The sequence below is a fragment of the Carcharhinus amblyrhynchos genome, unplaced genomic scaffold (genome assembly GCF_965287045.1).
Source record: "Carcharhinus amblyrhynchos unplaced genomic scaffold, sCarAmb.v2.hapA scaffold_67, whole genome shotgun sequence".
In the NCBI taxonomy this organism is placed as follows: Eukaryota; Metazoa; Chordata; class Chondrichthyes; order Carcharhiniformes; family Carcharhinidae; genus Carcharhinus; species Carcharhinus amblyrhynchos.
In genome coordinates this window covers 582854-603480 of record NW_027649807.1, presented here as the reverse complement: position 1 = coordinate 603480, position 20627 = coordinate 582854, and the positions used below count along the sequence as shown (strand labels likewise).

The following is a 20627-nucleotide window of genomic DNA, read 5'->3' as shown; positions in this document are numbered from 1 at the left end:
CACAGTGATTAGCACTGCTGTCTCACAGTGCCAGGGACCCGGGGCAGCACGGTGACACAGTGATTAGCACTGCTGTCTCACAGTGCCAGGGACCCGGGGCAGCACGGTGACACAGTGATTCACACTGCTGTCTCACAGTGCCAGGGACCCGGGGCAGCACGGTGACACAGTGATTCACACTGCTGTCTCACAGTGCCAGGGACCCGGGGCAGCACAGTGACACAGTGATTAGCACTGCTGTCTCACAGTGCCAGGGACCCGGGGCAGCACAGTGACACAGTGATTCACACTGCTGTCTCACAGTGCCAGGGACCCGGGGCAGCACGGTGACACAGTGATTCACACTGCTGTCTCACAGTGCCAGGGACCCGGGGCAGCACAGTGACACAGTGATTAGCACTGCTGTCTCACAGTGCCAGGGACCCGGGGCAGCACGGTGACACAGTGATTAGCACTGCTGTCTCACAGTGCCAGGGACCCGGGGCAGCACGGTGACACAGTGATTCACACTGCTGTCTCACAGTGCCAGGGACCCGGGGCAGCACGGTGACACAGTGATTCACACTGCTGTCTCACAGTGCCAGGGACCCGGGGCAGCACGGTGACACAGTGATTAGCACTGCTGTCTCACAGTGCCAGGGACCCGGGGCAGCACGGTGACACAGTGATTAGCACTGCTGTCTCACAGTGCCAGGGACCTGGGTTCAATTTCAGCCTCAGGTCAGTGCCTGTGTCGAGTTTGCGCTTCCTCCCCGTATCTGCGTCGGTTTCCTCCGGGTGCTCTGGTTACCTTCCACAGTCGAAAGATGTGCTGGTTAGGTTCATTGGCACCAGTATTGGGGTAGGTGGGACCTGTTCAGGTGGGATGGGGTTGGTCTGAACCGTGCTGGGACCAGAGTCCTGGCGAATCGAGTAAAGAGGACTGTAGACAGGGCTTTAAACTAATTAGTGTGGGGGAGGGTGCGAGGGTAGGTGACCTTACGAGGTCTAAAGTTAAGGAGAGGGTACAGGTAAGGGAAGAGGCCGAGGATGCCCCAATAATAAAGGGAGTAGGGGGTGTGAGTATGGTTGGTGGCGTTCCGGCAAATAGGGTACAGGTGAAGGCTGGGATGAAGGCACTTTATCTGAATGCACGAAGTATTCGGAATAAAGTGGATGAGTTGGTGGCGCAGATCAGCACAAATGGATATGATCTGGTGGCCATTACAGAGACGTGGCTGCAAGGTGACAGGGACTGGGAGCTGAATGTCCAGGGGTATCAAGTGTTTAGGAAGGATAGGCAGGAGGGAAAAGCGGGGTGCGTAGCTCTGCTGATTAAGGTTAGCATCAGGGTGGTAGCAAGGGATGATATAGGAACCAAGGAGCAGAACGTGGAATCGTTGTGGGTGGAGATTAGGAACAGCAAAGGGAGGAAGACGCTGGTGGGTGTCGTCTATAGGCCCCCGAATAATGATCTGGAGGTGGGACGGGCTGTTAACACGCAAATAAGTGCGGCGTGCAGGAATGGGATGGTGATAATTATGGGGGATTTCAATCTGCATATTGATTGGTCGACCCATGTCGGACGTGGTGGGCTTGAGGAAGAGTTCTTGGAATGCTGCCGGGATAGTTTCCTGGAACAGTGTGTGTTGGAGCCGACGAGGGAGCGAGCTATCTTGGATCTGGTGCTATGTAATGAGGCGGGTAGAATTAGGGACCTTGTGGTGAAGGATCCTCTTGGGGAGAGTGATCATTGTATGGTGGAGTTTCTGGTGCAGATGGAGGAGGAGAAAGTGGGTTCCCGGACACGCGTCCTTTGTTTGAACAGAGGGGAGTACAGTAGGATGAGAGAAGAATTGGCGAAAGTGGACTGGGGGAGTGCGTTGGAAGGTAGGTCTGCTGAGGAGCAGTGGAGGATCTTTAAGGAGATCTTTCTTGGTGCTCAACAGAAATTTATTCCGATGGTTAAAAAGGATCGTAGGAGGAGAGATAATCAGCCGTGGATAACGAAGGAGGTGAAGGAAAGTGTTAAATTAAAAGCAGATGCGTTTAGAGTAGCTAAGAGTAGTGGGCGAAAAGAGGATTGGGAGAGGTTTAAATATCAACAAAGATTGACAAAGAAGTTGATAAGGAAGGGTAGGAGAAACTATGAAGCTGGGCTAGCGCTTAATATAAAAAAGGATAGCAAGAGTTTTTATAAATATATAAAAAGGAAGAGGCTGGCTAGGGTGAACGTTGGACCCTTAGAGGATGAGAGGGGGGACTTAGTGGTAGGGAATGGGGAAATGGCTGAGGTCTTGAATAACTTTTTTGTTTCGGTCTTCACGGAGGAGGACGTGAATAATTTGCTGGGTGTTAGCGATGGAAAGATGGTAGGAGTGGAGGGCCTGAATGACATTATTGTTGCTAGAGAGGCGGTGCTCGACAGACTGGAGGGACTGATTGTGGACAAGTCCCCAGGACCGGATGGAATGCATCCGAGGGTTCTGAAAGAAATGGCGGAGGTGATAGTGGATGCCTTGGTGGTTATTTTCCAAACCTTGCTGGATTCCGGGGAAGTGCCCGGAAGATTGGAAAACGGCTAATGTTACGCCGTTGTTTAAGAAGGGTGGCAGGCAAAAGGCAGGGAATTATAGGCCGGTTAGTTTAACGTCTGTTGTAGGTAAAATGTTAGAATCCGTGATCAAGGAGAAAATAGCGAGGCATCTTGAGGGGAATTGCTTGATAGAGCAGACGCAACATGGTTTCGTTAAGGGGAAGTCGTGTCTGACGAATTCATTGGAGTTCTGTGAGGATGTGTCTAGGGTGGTGGATAGAGGAGAGCCGGTGGATGTGGTCTTTCTTGATTTTCAGAAGGCGTTTGACAAGGTACCTCACAAGAGGTTATTGCAGAAGGTCAGGGGGCATGGAGTTGGGGGTAGGGTGTTAGCGTGGATTGGGGATTGGCTGTCAAATAGGAGGCAGAGAGTTGGGGTTAATGGGTGCTATTCGGATTGGCGGTTGGTGACTAGTGGAGTGCCCCAGGGGTCAGTGCTGGGGCCTCAGCTATTTACATAGAACATAGAACATAGAACACTACAGCACAAACAGGCCCTTCGGCCCACGAGTTGCGCCGATCACATCAACACCTATCTATAACCCCCAATCCCATAAAACCCCATATACTCATCCAGAAGTCTTTTAAAAGACCCCAGCGAGTTCGCCTCCACCACCACTGACGGCAGCCGATTCCATTCACTCACCACCCTCTGAGTGAAAAACTTACCCCTAACTTACCATTTATATAGATGATCTGGAGGAGGGAACCGAGTGTATGGTGTCGAAATTTGCTGATGACACCAAAATTGGTGGAACGGCAAATTGTGCGGAGGGTGTGGAGAGTCTACAGAAGGATCTAGATAGGCTGGACGAATGGGCCAGGAACTGGCAAATGGAATTTAATGTTGGTAAATGTGAAGTTGTCCACTTTGGTAGGAAGAATGGGAGGAAGGACTATTACTTACGTGGCGAAAAACTGCAGCAGGCGACGGTGCAGAGGGACCTCGGGGTCCTTGTGCATGAGTCGCAAAAACCCAGCTTGCAGGTGCAGCAGGTGGTCAGGAAGGCGAATGGGATGCTGGCCTTCATAGCGAGGGGGATTGAATATAAAAGTAGGGAGGTCTTGCTGCAGCTGTATAGGGCATTGGTGAGGCCGCAGCTGGAGTACTGTGTGCAGTTTTGGTCGCCGCACTTACACAAGGATATTTTGGCCTTGGAGGGAGTGCAGAGGAGGTTTACTAGGCTGATACTGGAGTTGAGGGGGTTGAACTATGAGGAGAGGCTGAATAAACTAGGCTTGTACTCGTTAGAGTTTAGAAGGATGAGGGGAGATCTCATTGAGACATATAAGATGATGAATGGGATGGATAGGATAGAGGTGGAGAGGCTCTTCCCGCTCAGAAAGGACAGTAGGACTAGGGGGCACAGCCTCAAGATAAAGGGGGGGCGGTTTAGAACGGAGTTGAGGAGGAACTTCTTCACTCAAAGGGTGGTGAATCTCTGGAATTCTCTGCCCGTTGAAGTGGTGGAGGCTGCCTCGCTAAATATTTTTAAGAAGCGGGTTGATGGGTCCTTGATAAGAGAGGGGATTAAGGGTTATGGGGAGAGGGCGGGAAAGTGGAACTGAGCCACGACAGATCAGCCATGATCTTATTGAATGGCGGGGCAGGCTCGAAGGGCTAGATGGCCTACTCCTGCTCCTATTTCTTATGTTCTTATGTTCTTATATATGAGGTTACGGGGACAGGGTCTGGGTGGGTTACTGTTGGTGTCGGGTCGATGGCTTCTGCACTGAGAGATTCTATGACTGAGAAAAGATACTCAGTAGAAGAGAAGATCATTGCGGACCCACACATTTTGAGAGCTGGAAAGAAGCAAAACCGGGTTAAAAGATTGAAGTGCAGCAAGAGGAAGCTCCTGGCTGTTGATTTCTGATCAGGGAAGATGAGATTCCAGGCAGCATCTGGCGTATTTGAAAGGAAGGAATGTTTTGGTGGCTGTCTGAGGGGCACTCCCTTTTCTTGTGATCTCAAAAAGCTTGTACCCGTGTTGTGTTTGCATTTTAGTCCCACACACCTGATCGACAGGTACCCGGTGTGGACGGGACACGACCTCCTTGTGAACCAGCTCCACAGGTCCGTCCAACCCGACTGTCTGCCCCTGTCCCATGGCTACATTCCCAGCTGGGTATCCCTGGAGAGGGAGCGTGTGGTATCCACATCCGTGTTCACGGGGCTACGCAGGGGCTGGGATGTGTTCCTGAAGCCTCTTTCATCACATTTTGCCTTGATGTTTTCAGTGGATTTTACAGATTGGTTCATTTTGTTCTGGGGGGGGAGGGGGGAGGTTCATCTTTAAGGGGCTGCCCCTCGGTTTATTTAGTTTGTCAAAAAGCTTCCTTCTCTCGTGCCCTCTTGGTGACCCTGCAGCTTCTTTCCCTTTCTTGGCTGACGGTTAGCTCACGGTGTGTCCCGGGGGTGTTTATCAGAGATGGAGGCAGTCAGCTACGTTCCGCGCCCCGTGGTTGCTGATGCCCTTGGCAGGGTACCCCCGCTTTCTGATATCACGGATGTATCCAATCCATCCTGTTCATCCCTCTGCCTTTAAGATGCACTGGTGTCAGGAAGCGGGGAGTCAGGAGGCACAGCGACCTTTCTCATCCCACTGGGGGGATTGGACCCTGGGTCACTCCATGAGGAGACAGAGCTGCTGGACTGAGCTCCGGAAGCTCTGGAATCCCTGGTCTTGCCAGCCTGGAGAACCAGCTGTGTTTGCCCATCAGTGTGTGAGTCTGTGGGGCAGTGACAGTCCGTGCCCACACACTGGCACAGAGGACACCCCACCAGAACAGGAGAAAGATCAGTCACCTCACTCAAGCAGCAAGGGTAACTGTACTGGTATCATCCCCAAATCTAACCCCGTCAGTGTGCAGCACCCCGCGCCCCCACTCCTCCCCCCCACCCCCCAACAACACCCCACTGGCTTCCAGCCCCGACCCCCTGGTGCCTGCCTCTAATGCTCCCCCACCCCCTCACAACCCCTGCACACTGAGCTCCCCACCACACACACCTCCCCTCCCCACGGCACCCCCACCCTCTCCTGACCCCTGCCATGGACACCCCGCAGGCCTCCTGCCGTCAGCACTTTGTGTGTTATTGGCAGAAACAAGTTCCATCTGAGACGAGGCAAAGCCCTGCAACCCCTCAGCCATGACCCACACTGAGCTGCTGCCACAGCCCGTGGGGTCCCGGTGCCGTCCCGCCGTGTCCTGGCACTGTGTCCCGCCGTGTCCCGCTGTGTCCCGGTGCCGTCCCGCCGTGTCCTGGCACCGTCCCGCTGTGTCCTGCCGTGTCCTGGCACCGTCCCGCTGTGTCCCGCTGTGTCCCGGTGCCGTCCCGCCGTGTCCTGGCACCGTCCCGCTGTGTCCTGCCGTGTCCTGGTGCCGTCCCGCTGTGTCCTGCCGTGTCCTGGTGCCGTCCCGCTGTGTCCTGCCGTGTCCTGGTGCCGTCCCGCTGTGTCCTGCCGTGTCCTGGTGCCGTCCCGCTGTGTCCCGCTGTGTCCCGGTGCCGTCCCGCCGTGTCCCGCTGTGTCCCGCCGTGTCCCGGTGCCGTCCCGCCGTGTCCCGCTGTGTCCCGCCGTGTCCCGGTGCCGTCCCGCCGTGTCCCGCCGTGTCCCGCTGTGTCCCGCCGTGTCCTGGTGCCGTCCCGCCGTGTCCTGGCACTGTGTCCCGCCGTGTCCTGCCGTGTCCCGGCACCGTCCCGCCGTGTCCTGGTGCCGTCCCGCTGTGTCTCTGCTGTCCCACTCAGTCTCCTGCGAGCTCTCCAGCCCCTCAGCCATGAGCCACAGAATCTCCAGAAGCCTGCTGAGTCCCTCAGCTGTGGCCCACAGTGACTCGTCCAGGACCCTCTAGGACTCTGATGTGACTCAGCCATCGCGTGGAGCCTGCCACTCATGGTGAGGATCCCCTGCCCCAGGCTTTCCACCACAAATGCCACCCTTGGACTGTTGGTCTGAGAACCACACAAGACAGGCAACAGCTGGTCCACTGAAAGCTTTGGGACTCCTCCCAGCAGCCTGGCAGTGGGTCTAGTATGGCCGTTAGCTCCTCCTGCATTCATAGAACATAGAACATAGAACATTACAGCGCAGAACAGGCCCTTCGGCCCACGATGTTGCGCCGACCAGTTACAAAAACAATGACCCACTAGCCTATACCAATCCCTTTTCGTCCATAAACCTATCCACAGATCTCTTAAACGCCCCCAAACTAGACGCATTTACAACTGCAGCAGGCAGGGCATTCCAATCCCTCACCACCCGCTGGGTAAAGAACCTACCCCTGACATCCGTCCTGTAGCTACCCCCCCTTAATTTAAAGCCATGCCCCCTCGTGCGAGCTTTCTCCATCCGAGGAAAAAGGCTATCACTGTCCACCCTATCTAAACCTCTAATCATCTTATATGTTTCAATAAGATCCCCTCTTAGCCGCCTTCTTTCCAACGAAAACAACCCTAGATCCCTCAGTCTCTCCTCATAGGACCTCCCCTCCATACCAGGCAACATCCTGGTAAACCTCCTCTGCACCCTCTCCAACGCCTCCACATCCTTCTTGTAATGCGGGTACAGTTTCTGGAGGAGCGTGTAAAGGAGCTGGAAGGGGAATTAGAGGAGCTCCGTATAATTCGGGAAGTGGAGGAGGACATAGAAAGGAGTTATAAGGAGATAGTCACTCCTAGGAATAAGTCTTGGGTCACTGCCAGGAAGAGGGGCAAAAAGCAGTTGGGGGGACAATCCCCTGGGGCTGTTCCCCTCCAAAATAGGTTCTCGGTCCTGGAGGCTACAGTTGAGGAGAAATCAACTGGGGATAGCCAAAGGGAGCAGGTCTCTGGGGGTGAGCCTATTGGCAAGCCTCAGGTGGTTAGGGGTAAGAGATTGGGCCTCGTGATTGGGGACTCCACAGTTATGGGGACGGATAGGAGAGTTGGAGGTAAGGGTAGGGACTCTGGGCTGGTGTGTTGCCTACCAGGGGCTGGGGTCCAGGATGTATCGGACAGAGTATTCAGGACTCTTAGGGGAGAGGGAGATCAACCCCAAGTTATAGTTCATGTGGGGACACATGACATAGGGAGATTAAGGGAAGGGGATATTAAGCAAAGATTTATGGAGTTGGGGTGGAAACTAAAGGCGAAGTCAGAAAGAGTAGTTATATCTGGACTCTTGCCTGTGCCACAGGATAGTTTAGAGAGGAATAGGGAGAGGGAAAGTTTGAACTCGTGGCTGAGGGGATGGTGCAGGAGGGAGGGGTTCAGGTACTTGAGCAATTGGGGCTCATTCTGGGGAAGGTGGGACCTCTATAAGAGGGATGGTCTACACCTGAACCAGAGGGGAATCAATATCCTGGGGGGTAAATTTGCAAAAGCGATGCAGGAAGGTTTAAACTGATTCGGAGGGGGGGAGGGATAGTGAGGAAAGGGGGTGAAAGTGAGGGGGGCATAGTTGGGGAATGCAAGGCACGGCATAGTGGGGGTGGGGCGGAGCAGGGTTTGAAATGCGTGTACTTTAATGCGAGGTGTATTCGCAATAAAGTGGATGAACTTGCAGCGTGGATCAGTACCTGGGACTTTGATGTTGTGGCCATTTCTGAGACATGGATAGAGCAGGGTCAGGAATGGATGTTGCAGGTTCCGGGGTACAAATGCTTTAGTCGGAGTAGAGAAGAAGGTAGAAGGGGGGGTGGGGTAGCATTGCTAGTCAAGGACTGTATCACAGTGTCGGAGAGAAAGTTTGATGAGGACTTGTCAGTTGAGGTAGTATGGGCGGAGATTAGAAATAGGAGAGGAGGTCACCCTGTTGGGAGTCTTTTATAGACCTCCTAAAAGTTCTAGAGAGGTTGAGGAAAGGATTGCGGAGACAATCCTGGTTAGGAGTGAAAGTAATAGGGTAATTGTTATGGGGGACTTTAACTTTACGAATATTGATTGGAGTTGCTATAGTTCTAGCTCGCTAGAGGGGTCAGTGTTTGTACAAAGCGTGCAGGAAGGTTTTTTGTCTCAGTATGTAGACAGGCCAACTAGAGGTGAGGCTATATTGGATTTGGTGCTGGGAAATGAGCCAGACCAGGTGCTAGACTTGGAAGTTGGTGTGCATTTTGGTGATAGTGACCACAATTCGGTTACGTTCACCTTAGTGATGGGAAGAGATAGGCATGAACCTCGGGTCAGCAATTTTAGCTGGGGTAAGGGCGATTATGAGGCTATCAGGAGTGAATTAGGAAGCATGGATTGGATTAGGGGATTACAGGGACTGGGAACGTCTGAAATGTGGAGTTTTTTCAAGGAGCAGCTACTGCGAGTCCTTGATAGGTATGTCCCTGTCAGGCATGCTGGATTTGGTAGATCTAGGGAACCGTGGTGCACTAAAAGAGTTGAGTCGATGGTTAAAAAGAAAAAGGAGGCTTATGTTCGGATGAGATTGGAGGGCTCAGATAGTGCACTAGAAAGCTTTAGATTGGCTAGGAGGGAGTTGAAGAGTGAGTTGAGAAGGGCTAAAAGAGGACATGAGAAGACTTTGGCTGATAGGATTAAGGAGAATCCTAAGGCGTTCTATAGGTATGTCAAGAACAGAAGGTTGGTCAGGGCAAGATTAGGGCCAGTTACAGACAGCAGGGGGAAGTTGTGTGTGGAACCGGAGGAGATTGGAGAAGTATTGAACCAATATTTCTCTTCGGTGTTCACGCAGGGGGACATGAATATAGCTGAGGAGGACATTGGGTTGCAGGGGTGTAAAATAGACAGTATTACGGTTGATAAAGAGGATGTGCTGGAAATTCTTGAGGGGCTGAAAATAGATAAGTCCCCTGGTCCGGATGGGATCTACCCTAGGATTCTCTGGGAGGCTAGAGAGGTGATTGCAGAGCCTCTGGCTCAGATCTTCAGGTCGTCATTGGTCTCTGGTGTAGTCCCGGAGGATTGGAGGATAGCGAATGTTGTCCCATTGTTTAAGAAGGGGAACAGAGGCTTTGCCGGGAATTATAGACCGGTGAGTCTTACTTCTGTTGTGGGCAAGGTTTTAGAAAAAATTATTAGGGATAGGATTTATAGTTATTTGGAGTGTAATGAATTGATTAGAAATAGTCAGCATGGTTTTGTAGCGGGTAGGTCGTGCCTTACTAACCTTATTGAGTTTTTTGAGAAGGTGACCAAAGAGGTGGATGGGGGTAAGGCAGTTGACGTGGTATACATGGATTTTAGTAAGGCGTTCGATAAGGTTCACCATGGTAGGCTTCTGCAGAAAATGCAGATGTATGGGATTGTGGGTAATCTAGGAAGTTGGATCAGGAATTGGCTATCAGATAGGAGACAGAGGGTGGTGGTGGATGGTAAATATTCATCATGGAGTGCAGTTACGAGTGGTGTGCCTCAGGGATCTGTTTTGGGGCCACTGTTGTTTGTAATTTTTATTAATGATCTGGATGAGGGTATAGTTGGGTGGATTAGTAAATTTGCTGATGACACCAAAGTTGGAGGTGTGGTAGATTGTGAGGAAGGGTGTCATAGTCTGCAGGGAGACTTAGATAGGTTGCAGAGCTGGGCCGAGAGGTGGCGGATGGAATTTAATGCGGAGAAGTGTGAGGTAATTCACTTTGGTAGGAGCAACAGATGTGTCGAGTATAGGGCTAACGGGAGGACTTTGAATAGTGTGGATGAACAGAGGGATCTAGGTGTGTGTGTACATAGATCCCTGAAAGTTGGGAATCAAGTAGATAAGGTTGTCAAGAAGGCGTACGGTGTCTTGGCGTTTATTGGTAGGGGGATTGAATTTAGGAGTCGCAGTGTAATGTTGCAACATTTCCCTGGCTCTGTTACTGCATCTCCAGCAGCTGAGGGAGAAGTGATCTCAGAGGCCCAGCACTTAACCTGGGGCCAGCTGAGTCCTCGCCTCCCACAGGTCTCACCTCCACCTGATGTCCATCAAAGGATGTGTCATGAGCATCACAGAGTGACCCAAAGCCTCACCACTAACTTGACCCACCAAGGAGATCATCTCTGGGATGGTGAACTGTGATGTGGAGGCCTGTATCTACAAACTGGTGCTGGCCCTTCCTCCTGCCTTTCCTCCCAGAGTCTCCCAAGCTGTCATGGGGAGTGTCAGCGGGAGCGGTGGGGAAGGGGACGGGGAGGAGGGCAATGTGACATGGCCCCGGACATCGGAGTCCCTTCTGCAACACAGGACACGCATTCGGTGCAAGGGAGGGACTGGAAACTGGGCTGCAGATTTGAGAAATCTCAATGAATTGGAGGATTGGCAGCTGACCTCTGTGGCACAGGCTGACCACACTGTCACTGATGGCTCAGTCATCATAAGAACATAAGAAATAGGAGCAGGAGTAGGCCATCTAGCCCTTCGAGCCTGCCCCGCCATTCAATAAGATCATGGCTGATCTTTGCGCAGGTGCGGCGCCCAAAACTGCACACAGTACTCCAGCTGCGGCCTCACCAATGCCCTATACAGCTGCAGCAAGACCTCCCTACTTTTATATTCAATCCCCCTCGCTATGAAGGCCAGCATCCCATTCGCCTTCCTGACCACCTGCTGCACCTGCAAGCTGGGTTTTTGCGACTCATGCACAAGGACCCCGAGGTCCCTCTGCACCGTCGCCTGCTGCAGTTTTTCGCCACGTAAGTAATAGTCCTTCCTACCATTTTTCCTACCAAAGTGGACCACCTCACACTTGCCAACATTAAATTCCATTTGCCATTTCCTGGCCCATTCGCCCAGCCTATCTAGATCCTTCTGCAGACTCTCCACACCCTCCGCACAATTTGCCGTTCCACCAATCTTGGTGTCATCAGCAAATTTCGACACCATACACTCGGTTCCCTCCTCCAGATCATCTATATAAATGGTAAATAGCTGAGGCCCCAGCACCGACCCCTGGGGCACTCCACTAGTCACCAACCGCCAATCCGAATAGCACCCATTGACCCCCACTCTCTGCCTCCTATTTGACAACCAATCCTCTATCCACGCTAACACCCTACCCCCAACTCCATGCCCCCTGACCTTCTGCAATAACCTCTTGTGAGGCACTTTGTCAAACGCTTTCTGAAAATCTAGAAAGACCACATCCACCGGCTCTCCTCTATCCACTGCCCTAGACACATCCTCATAGAACTCCAGTAAATTTGTCAGACACGACTTCCCTTTAATGAAACCGTGTTGCGTCCGCCCTATCAAGCAATTCCCTTCAAGATGCCTTGCAATTTCCTCCTTAATGACGGATTCTAACATTTTACCTACCACAGACATTAAACTAACCGGCCTATAATTCCCCGCCTTTTGCCTGGCACCCTTCTTAAACAACGGCGTAACATTAGCCGTTTTCCAATCATCCGGCACTTCCCCGGAATCCAGCGACGTCTGGAAAATAACCACCAAGGCATCCACTATCACCTCCGCCATTTCTTTCAGAACCCTCGGATGCATTCCATCCGGTCCTGGGGACTTGTCCACAATCAGCCCCTCCAGTCTGTCGAGCACCGCCTTTCTAGTAACAGTAATGTCATTAAGACCCTCCAGTCCTACCACCTTTCCATTGCTAACACCCGGCAAATTATTCGTGTCCTCCTCCGTGAAGACAGAAACAAAAAAGTTATTCAATACCTTAGCCATATCCTCATCCCCTACCACTAGGTCCCCTTTCTCATCCTCTAAAGGACCAACATTCACCCTAGCCAGCCTCTTCCTTTTTATATATTTATAAAAACTCTTGCTATCCTTTTTTATATTAAGCGCTAGCCCAGCTTCATAGTTTCTCCTACCCTTCCTTATCAACTTCTTTGTCAATCTTTGTTGACATTTAAACCTCTCCCAATCCTCTTCTCGCCCACTACTCTTAGCTACTCTAAATTCCTCCGCTTTTAGTTTAACACTTTCCTTCACCTCCTTCGTTATCCACGGCTTATTACCTCTCCTCCTACAATCCTTTTTAACCATCGGAATAAATTTCTGCTGAGCACCAAGAAAGATCTCCTTAAAGATCCTCCACTGCTCCTTAACAGACCCTCTCTCCAACGCGCTTCCCCAGTCCACATTCGCCAATTCTTCTCTCATCCTACCGTACTCCCCTCTATTCAAACAAAGGACGCGTGTCCGGGAACCCACTTTCTCCTCCTCCATCTGCACCAGAAACTCCACCATACAATGATCACTCTCCCCAAGAGGATCCTTCACCACAAGGTCCCTAATTCTACCCGCCTCATTACATAACACCAGATCCAAGATAGCTCGCTCCCTCGTCGGCTCCAACACACACTGTTCGAGGAAACTATCATCCTGCCCACTAGATCCAGTGCCCGCACCAGAAAGGGCATGAGGACTGATATTGGGCACACCACCCCGTGTCCTTTCCCACTCCTGATGATTACGGGTGCTGATGGCAGGAAGCCTGCAAGGTGCCGGGGATGGCAGCCAGCGTGCAGGGGTCGGAAGAACATAACATAACAACTAGGAACAGGAGTTGGTCTTGATCAGAGTGTTGAGTTGACGGCTGTGTTCTTTGGTCATATCTGTGGGTAACTGTCTGTAGTGTTCCTCGTTGTTCAGTTGTCGGTACACTTCTTTGCAGTAATCTGTTCTGTTCAGTATGATGATGGCCCCTCCTTTGCTGGTTTGATGACAATGTTGCGATTGGGTCTGGAGAGCGTGGATGGCGTTGCGTTGTGCTTGGGTGATGTTCGGGGCTGTCTGGTGTGTGCAGCTGATGAATCTGGTGTTGACGCACCTCCTGATGCCTTGGGCAGACATGTCCAGTGGAGGACAGCGACCTTCCGGAGGAGTCCAATTGGACTCTTTCCTCTTCGGTTGCTGCACTGCGGATCTCTCTGTTGACTGTTCCGGTTCATTGGCTGTCTCGTTGTGTTTGCTGTTAGCCTCCCGCAGCCTCATTCACCTGGTGAATTTCTCTGTGTCTGCTGCAAGACTGTTGGGGCAGAAATTGAGTCCTCGGCTGAGAACTTTGATTTCATCTGATTGAAGTGTGTAGTCCGACAAGTTAACAATGGACTTCCCTGCAGTGGTTCTGTTTTCTACTGTGATACCAGGGGAGGCTTGGTTGCTGCTGGTGGTGATGCCAAGTTTCTGAAGTTTCCTGTTCTTGGTGGACATGTAGATGGTAGAGAACATAGACCAGTACAGCACAGCATAGGCCCTTCGGCCCGCAATGTTGTGCTGAGCTATGTCCGAACCCAAGATCAAGCTATCCCACTTCCTATCATTCTGGTGTGCTCCATGTGTCTATCCAATAACCGCTTGAAAGTTCCTAAAGTGTCCGACTATCACAGCAGGCAGTGCATTCCACACCCCAACCACTCTCTGAGTGAAGAATCTACCTCAGACATCCCTCCTATATCTCCCAACATGAACCTTATAGTTATACCCTAAAGGAACAATAGTGTAATTCCTTTGTCTCATCTGTTTGGCAGAGTTTTGCAGCTGGTCTGTGTCCTGAGCGCAAGTTGAGAATATGAATTCTATCTTGGTTTTCAGCACGTGGTGTTTGCTGTCGAGCTGGTGTATGAGGTGGTTGAGGAGTGAGAGAAAGGTGTGACGGCAAAGTCTCTCAGCGTAGTCTGTGTTATAGGGTGACCTGAGTGGGATCTGCCTGCTCTCTTGCATCTTTGTAGAAACTTGATGTCTTTGTTGATATGCGCCGTCTTCTTGGAGATCCTGTCTACTTGGAGCTAGTAGTTTGCAATGTTGGTGGTAGTCACATTGTGGAGATGCTGGCGTTGGACTGGGGTAAACACAGTAAGAAGTCTCACAACACCAGGTTAAAGTCCAACAAGTTTATTGGGTAGTAAATGCCGCTAGCTTTCGGAGCGCTGCTCCTTCATCAAGTGGGTGGGAATTCTCTTCACAGAAACAATCTCAATTTACAAGATAATGGTTGGAATGCGAGTCTTTACAGGTAATCAAGTCTTAAAGATACAGACAATGTGAGTGGAGAGAGGGTTAAGCACAGGTTAAAGAGATGTGTATTGTCTCCAGACAGGACAGTTAGTGAGATTTTGCAAGTCAATGGGACTCTGTGTGAGAACCTCTCCGGCTATGTTGAGGGCATCCTGAAACCCATTGTACAAAGAAGCCCCAGTTTTTGTCACGACACTACGGACTTCCTACAGAAACTCAGCACACATGGAGCAGGTGAACCAGGAGCATTCCTCGTCACAATGGATATTTCGGCTATCTACATGAACATCCCCCACGACGATGGCATTGCTGCAACTGCCTCAATACTCAATGCCGACAACTGCCAGTTTCCAGATGCAATTTTACAACTGAACCACAATGTCTTCACCTTCAACAACCAGTTCTTCATCCAGACACATGGAACAGCCACGGGGACCAAATTCACACCTCAATGTGCCAACATCTTCATGCACAGATTTGAACAAGACTTCTTCACTGCACAGAATCTTCAACTGATGCTGTACACTAGATACATCGATGACATTTTCTTCCTTTGGCCTCATGGTGAACAATCACTGAAACAACTATATGATGATATCAACAAGTTCCACCCCACCATCAGACTCACCGTGGACTACTCTCTGGAATCGGTTACATTCTTGGACACACGCATCTCCATTAAGGACGGTCACCTCAGCACCTCACTGTACCGCAAACCCACAGACAATCTCACAATGCTCCACTTCTCCAGTTTCCACCCTAAACATGTTAAAGAAGCCATTCCCTATGGACAAACCCTCCGTATACACAGGATTTGCTCAGATGAGGAGGATCGTGACAGACACCTCCAGACGCTGAAAGATGCCCTCATAAGAACAGGATATGGCGCTCGACTCATAGATCGACAGTTCCGATGCGCCACAGCGAAAAACCGCTCCGATCTCCTCAGAAGACAAACACGGGACATGGTGGACAGAGTACCCTTCGCCATCCAGTACTTCCCCGGAGCGGAGAAGCTACGACATCTTCTCCGGAGTCTTCAACATATCATTGATGAAGACAAACATCTCGCCAGGGCCATCCCCACACCCCCACTTCTTGCCTTCAGACAACCACACAACCTCAAACAGACCATTGTTCGCAGCAAATGAGGGGGAGTGGGGGTGGGGGGGAAGGGGTGAGTGAGGGTGTGAGGGGGAAGGGGGTGAATGGGGGTGTGGGGGGGTGTGAGGGAGGGGGGACTGGGAGTGAGGGGGAAGGGGTGAGTGAGGGTGTGAGGGGGAAGGGGGGAGTTGGGGTGAGGGGGAAGGGATGAGTGAGGGTGTGAGGAGGAGGGGGTGAATGGAGATGTGGGGGGAGGGTGGTGAGTGAGGGTGTGGGGGGTGTGAGTGAGGGGGGAGTGGGGGTGAGGGGGAAGGAGTAAGTGGATGTGTGAGGAGGAGGGGGTGAATGAGGGGGAGCAGGGTACATAGGTGTGAGGGGGAGGGGTGAGTGAGGGTGGGGGGATGAGGGGGTGATTGGGGTGAGTGAGGATGAGGGGAATGAAGTGAGTGGGGGTGAGGTGAGTTTACCTTCATGCCTACATGGTGTTGGGGGGAGGCAGTTATGTGTTATTTGTGGGTGAGGAGAGGGATGCCCGTCTTTACTGATTGGGGGGGTGCTGGTGATGTCAGTGTGGGGGCGGCTGGTTATGTTTCAGTGGGGGTGGGGGGGTGGTGCAGGGGGTGGGGGACGGCCTGTGCCCGATGGCTGTGGAGCAGTAGGGGTTTCCCTGTCGCTCCATTCTGCAGCAGGGATTCCCTTCCTCCTGTCAGTTACCCACAACACCATGAGGCCACTCAGCCCATCGAGTCTGCTCCACCATTTAATCATGGCTGATATCTGATAGACTTTTCTGTGTGAGATCCTCAACCCCTGACATAGAATCCTAACACCCTACAATGCAGAGGAGGCCATTCAGCCCATCATGTCTGCACCCATTACAATCCCACTCAGCTCATTCCCATTACCCCACACGTCATAGGATCAACATTTGGACATTACACAAATCACTTCTATTAATTGTCAGATTTGAGCCTCTCGCACTGATCCCTGAGGCAAACCTCGCTTCTCATCCCGTTAACCCAAAAAATATCAGGAAATGCCAGCTGTATGTTTCCTGTTATCTGGGCAATTGCCAAACCGTGTCAATATTTCACCCAATGCCTCCACATTGGGTGGATCCTTCTCAGAGGATTTGTAGATACCTCTGTACAGTACATCCACCTGTTCCACCTTCCATTAGTATCTTGGTGAAAGATGCTTTTCCTTTCACAGAACCATGCTGACTCTGCCTCACTGCCTCAATGTTTTCAAAGTCCCCTGCAAGACGCTTTAGAAAGAAATGATGTTTGCTGTTCTCAAATCTAATGGAACCTTCCCCACATCAAGGGCAAATTGAAAATTAAAACTAGTGCATCAACCACTTCTTTCAGGAACTTAGAGGGAAGGATATGATTTATTATTGTCACATATCTTAGCATACAGTGAAAAGTATTGTTTCTTGGGCACTATACAGACAAAGTATACCATTCATAGAGAAGGAAAGGAGAGAGTGCAGAATGTAGTTGGTTAGATAGAACATAGACCAGTACAGCACAGTACAGGCCCTTCAGCCCTCAATGTTGTGCTGAGCTATGTCTAAACATAAATCTATCCCCTCCCTATCATTCCGGTGTGCTCCATGTGCCTATCCAATAACCGCTTGAAAGTTCCTAAATATCTGACTCCACTATCACAGCAGGCAGTCTATTCCACACCCCAACCACTCTCTGAGTGAAGAATCTACCTCGGACATCCCTCCTATATCTCCCACAAGGGTGTAGAGAAAGATCAACTTAATGCAAGGTAGAGCCATAGAGTCAGAGAGGTTTACAGCATGGAAACAGGCCCTTCAGCCCAACTTCTCCATGCCACCCTTTTTTTAAAATCCTAAAGCTAATCCCAATTGCCCACATTTGGCCCATACCCATCTTACCCATGTAACTGTCAAAATGCTTTTAAAAAGGCAAAATTGTACTTGCTTCTACTACTACCCCTGGCAGCTTGTTCCAGACACTCACCACCCTCTGTGCGAAAAAAAATTGCCCCTCTGGAGACTTTAGTATCTCTCCCCTCCACTTTAAACCTAGTTTTAGACTCCCCTACCTTTGGGAAAAGATATTGACTATCTAGCTGATCTGTGCCTCTAGGTGGGTCCATTCAAAAGTCTAATGGCAGCAGGGACAAAGCTGTTCTTAAGTCAGTTGGTACGTGACCTTAAACTGAGTTGGGGGGAAGGGGTGGGAGTTGGGGCTGAGGGGAGCAGGGGCAGGTCGGAGGAAATCAGAGGAGAGGGTGGAGGGATCGGAGCCACAGGCAGGGGCACGTTGAGTCAGGCTGGGGGTAAGGAGTCGAGGCTGGCCTGGGAATGTTCGGGAGGGGAGGAGGAGTGATCGGGCTGTGGTAAGGGGTAGGGAGGTGTGGAAGGCCAGCAATGTGGGGTTGCAGGTCTGGCCAGCAATCAGGAGACCAGCAGTGCAGGGTCACTGCACGTATGCTGATCTCAGCACTGACAGATCAGCACATGCACAATGGATCACTCAGCAGTGTGGTGCCAGCTTCTCCAGCAGAAGGAGACCTGCCCACTGATTTTTAGTGTGATTTACACTAATGCTGTCTGCAGTGCACAGAAAGTGGAAGATTCATTTTAAAACTCCCACTGAAAAAAAGTAGTTTTTACATGAATTCAATACTTAAAAATCCTTTGGGAGAATTGTCCCCAATATATTTGTTTAAAATTCCTGCTATTTTCCATTGTCAATTCCCTTTCTATCAGAACAATGCTGACATTGTTAATTCTTTAACTAGCTATAGAAAGTCTCACTGTCCATCTTTATATTCTGAGCTAATCTTCTCCCATTGTTCTTACCATCTAATCAATCTCTTTGCCATTCTTTGCTGTTATTTCTATTTTTTTCCAACCCATGATGTGTTTGGCAATAACATTCTGTTTTCTACCTCACAGGTGTGCTCGGATGGAAAGTGTGTGCGTGCGTCTGAGTTCAAAGCAGAGGATTGTCACAACACCTGCAGTAACCATGGGGTATGGAATCAGTGACTCTGTTTTTAGTGGGACTGACTGATTAGTATAGTTCCGTTTGTTTAACAGATATTCCAAGGCAGTTCAGGAGAGCACCAAGAACAAAATGTAACGCTAGCTCTTTCAAAGAGAGAAGACCGAGTTGAAAACAAGAGTAAGCATTGTAAAATCGAGGTTCTTCAAACAGGAGGCAAATCTGTCACAGGAAAACTGCAGGGGTCCAGCACGGGGACAATTCAGAAATCTCAATGCAATCAGATCAACTCAACATGGCTTTTGAAAGGAAAAACATTTTCAATGAATTATTGGAGTGTCTGGAGGAAGCAGAAAGCAATGTGAGGATGTTCCATACTCAGTTTCTCAGAAGACATAACAAAAGGTAGCTCATTACAGGTAACAACACAAAATATAAGGAGAAGTGTTGTACACAAGGAGAGGGGGGGTAACGTAATAGTGTTGTCATAGAACGAGTGACCTAACTAAGGAAATGCCCTGGAGGCCTGGATTCAAACCCCACCTTGGCAAATAGAAATCCAGAATGAAAAGCCTGATGATGAACATGGAGCCATTGCTAATTGTGGAAAAGACACTTGGGAAGGAAATCTGGGGCTCATTCTGGGGAAGGTGGGACCTCGACAAGAGTGATGGTCTACACCTGAATCAGAGGGGAACCAATATCTTGGGGGGAAAATTTGCAAAGGCTATGCAGGGGGGGTTTAAACTGATTCAGAGGGGGGGGTGGGATCCTGAGTAGCAGGGATGAAATTGAGGGGGGCATAGATGGGGACTGCAATGCACGGCATTGTGGGGGTGGGGCGGAGCAGGGTTTGAAATGCGTATACTTTAATGCGAGGAGTATTCGCAATAAAGTGGATGAACTTGCAGCGTGGATCAGTACCTGGGACTTTGATGTTGTGGCCATTTCAGAGACATGGATAGAGCAGGGTCAGGAATGGATGTTGCAGGTCCCGGGGTTCAAATGCTTTAGTCGGAGTAGAGAAGGGGGTAGAAGGGGGGGAGGGATAGCATTATTAGTCAAGGACTGTATCACAGTGTCAGAGAGGAAGTTTGATGAGGACTTGTCTGTTGAGGTAGTATGGGCAGAGATTAGAAATAGGAGAGGAGAGGTCACCCTGTTGGGAGTCTTTTATAGACCTCCTAAAAGTTCTAGAGAGGTTGAGGAAAGGATTGCGGAGGCGATCCTGGTTAGGAGTGATAGTAATAGGGTAATTGTTATGGGGGATTTTAACTTTACTAATATTGATTGGAATTGTTATAGCTCTAGCTCGTTAGAGGGGTCAGTTTTTGTACAAAGCGTGCAGGAAGGTTTTTTGTCTCAGTATGTAGATAGGCCAACTAGAGGTGAGGCTATATTGGATTTGGTGCTGGGAAATGAGCCAGACCAGGTGCTAGACTTGGAAGTTGGGGTGCATTTTGGTGATAGTGACCACAATTCGGTTACGTTCACCTTAGTGATGGAAAGGGATAGGCATGAACCTCGGGTCAGTAGTTTTAGCTGGGGGAAGGGTAATTATGAGGCTATTAGGAGAGAATTAGGAAGCATAGGTTGGACTAGGAGATTACAGGGACTGGGAACGTCCGAAATGTGGAATTTTTTCAAGGAGCAGCTACTGCGGGTCTGTGATAGGTATGTCCCTGTCAGGCAAGGAGGATTTGGTAGGGCTAGGGAACCGTGGTGTACTAAAAAAGTTGATTCGTTGGTTAGGAAGAAAAAGGAGGCTTATGTTCGGATGAGGCTTGAGGGCTCAGGTAGTGCATTAGAAAGCTTTAGATTGGCTAGGAGGGAGTTGAAGAGGGAGTTAAGAAGGGCTAAAAGAGGACATGACATGACTTTGGCTGATAGGATTAAGGAGAATCCTAAGGCGTTCTATAGGTATGTCAAGAACAGAAGGTTGGTTAGGGCAAGATTAGGGCCAGTTACAGACAGTAGAGGGAAGTTGTGTGTGGTACCGGAAGAGATTGGAGAGGCGTTGAACCAATATTTCTCTTCGGTGTTCAC

The 20627-nt window shown here is 50.4% G+C and overlaps 1 protein-coding gene across 1 annotated transcript in view; it reads left to right on the top strand.

The window, feature by feature from the left end:
- The window catches only part of LOC145337726 (disintegrin and metalloproteinase domain-containing protein 12-like), a 221099-nt gene extending 202415 nt beyond the window's left edge, over positions 1-18684 (top strand). Inside the window, exon 16 of the mRNA XM_080182564.1 lies at positions 18533-18684. Within this exon, the coding sequence (XP_080038690.1) occupies positions 18533-18625 (93 nt within the window). The 3' untranslated portion in view covers positions 18626-18684. The remainder of the gene's footprint in view (positions 1-18532) is intronic.
- The last annotated feature ends 1943 nt before the right edge of the window (positions 18685-20627 follow it).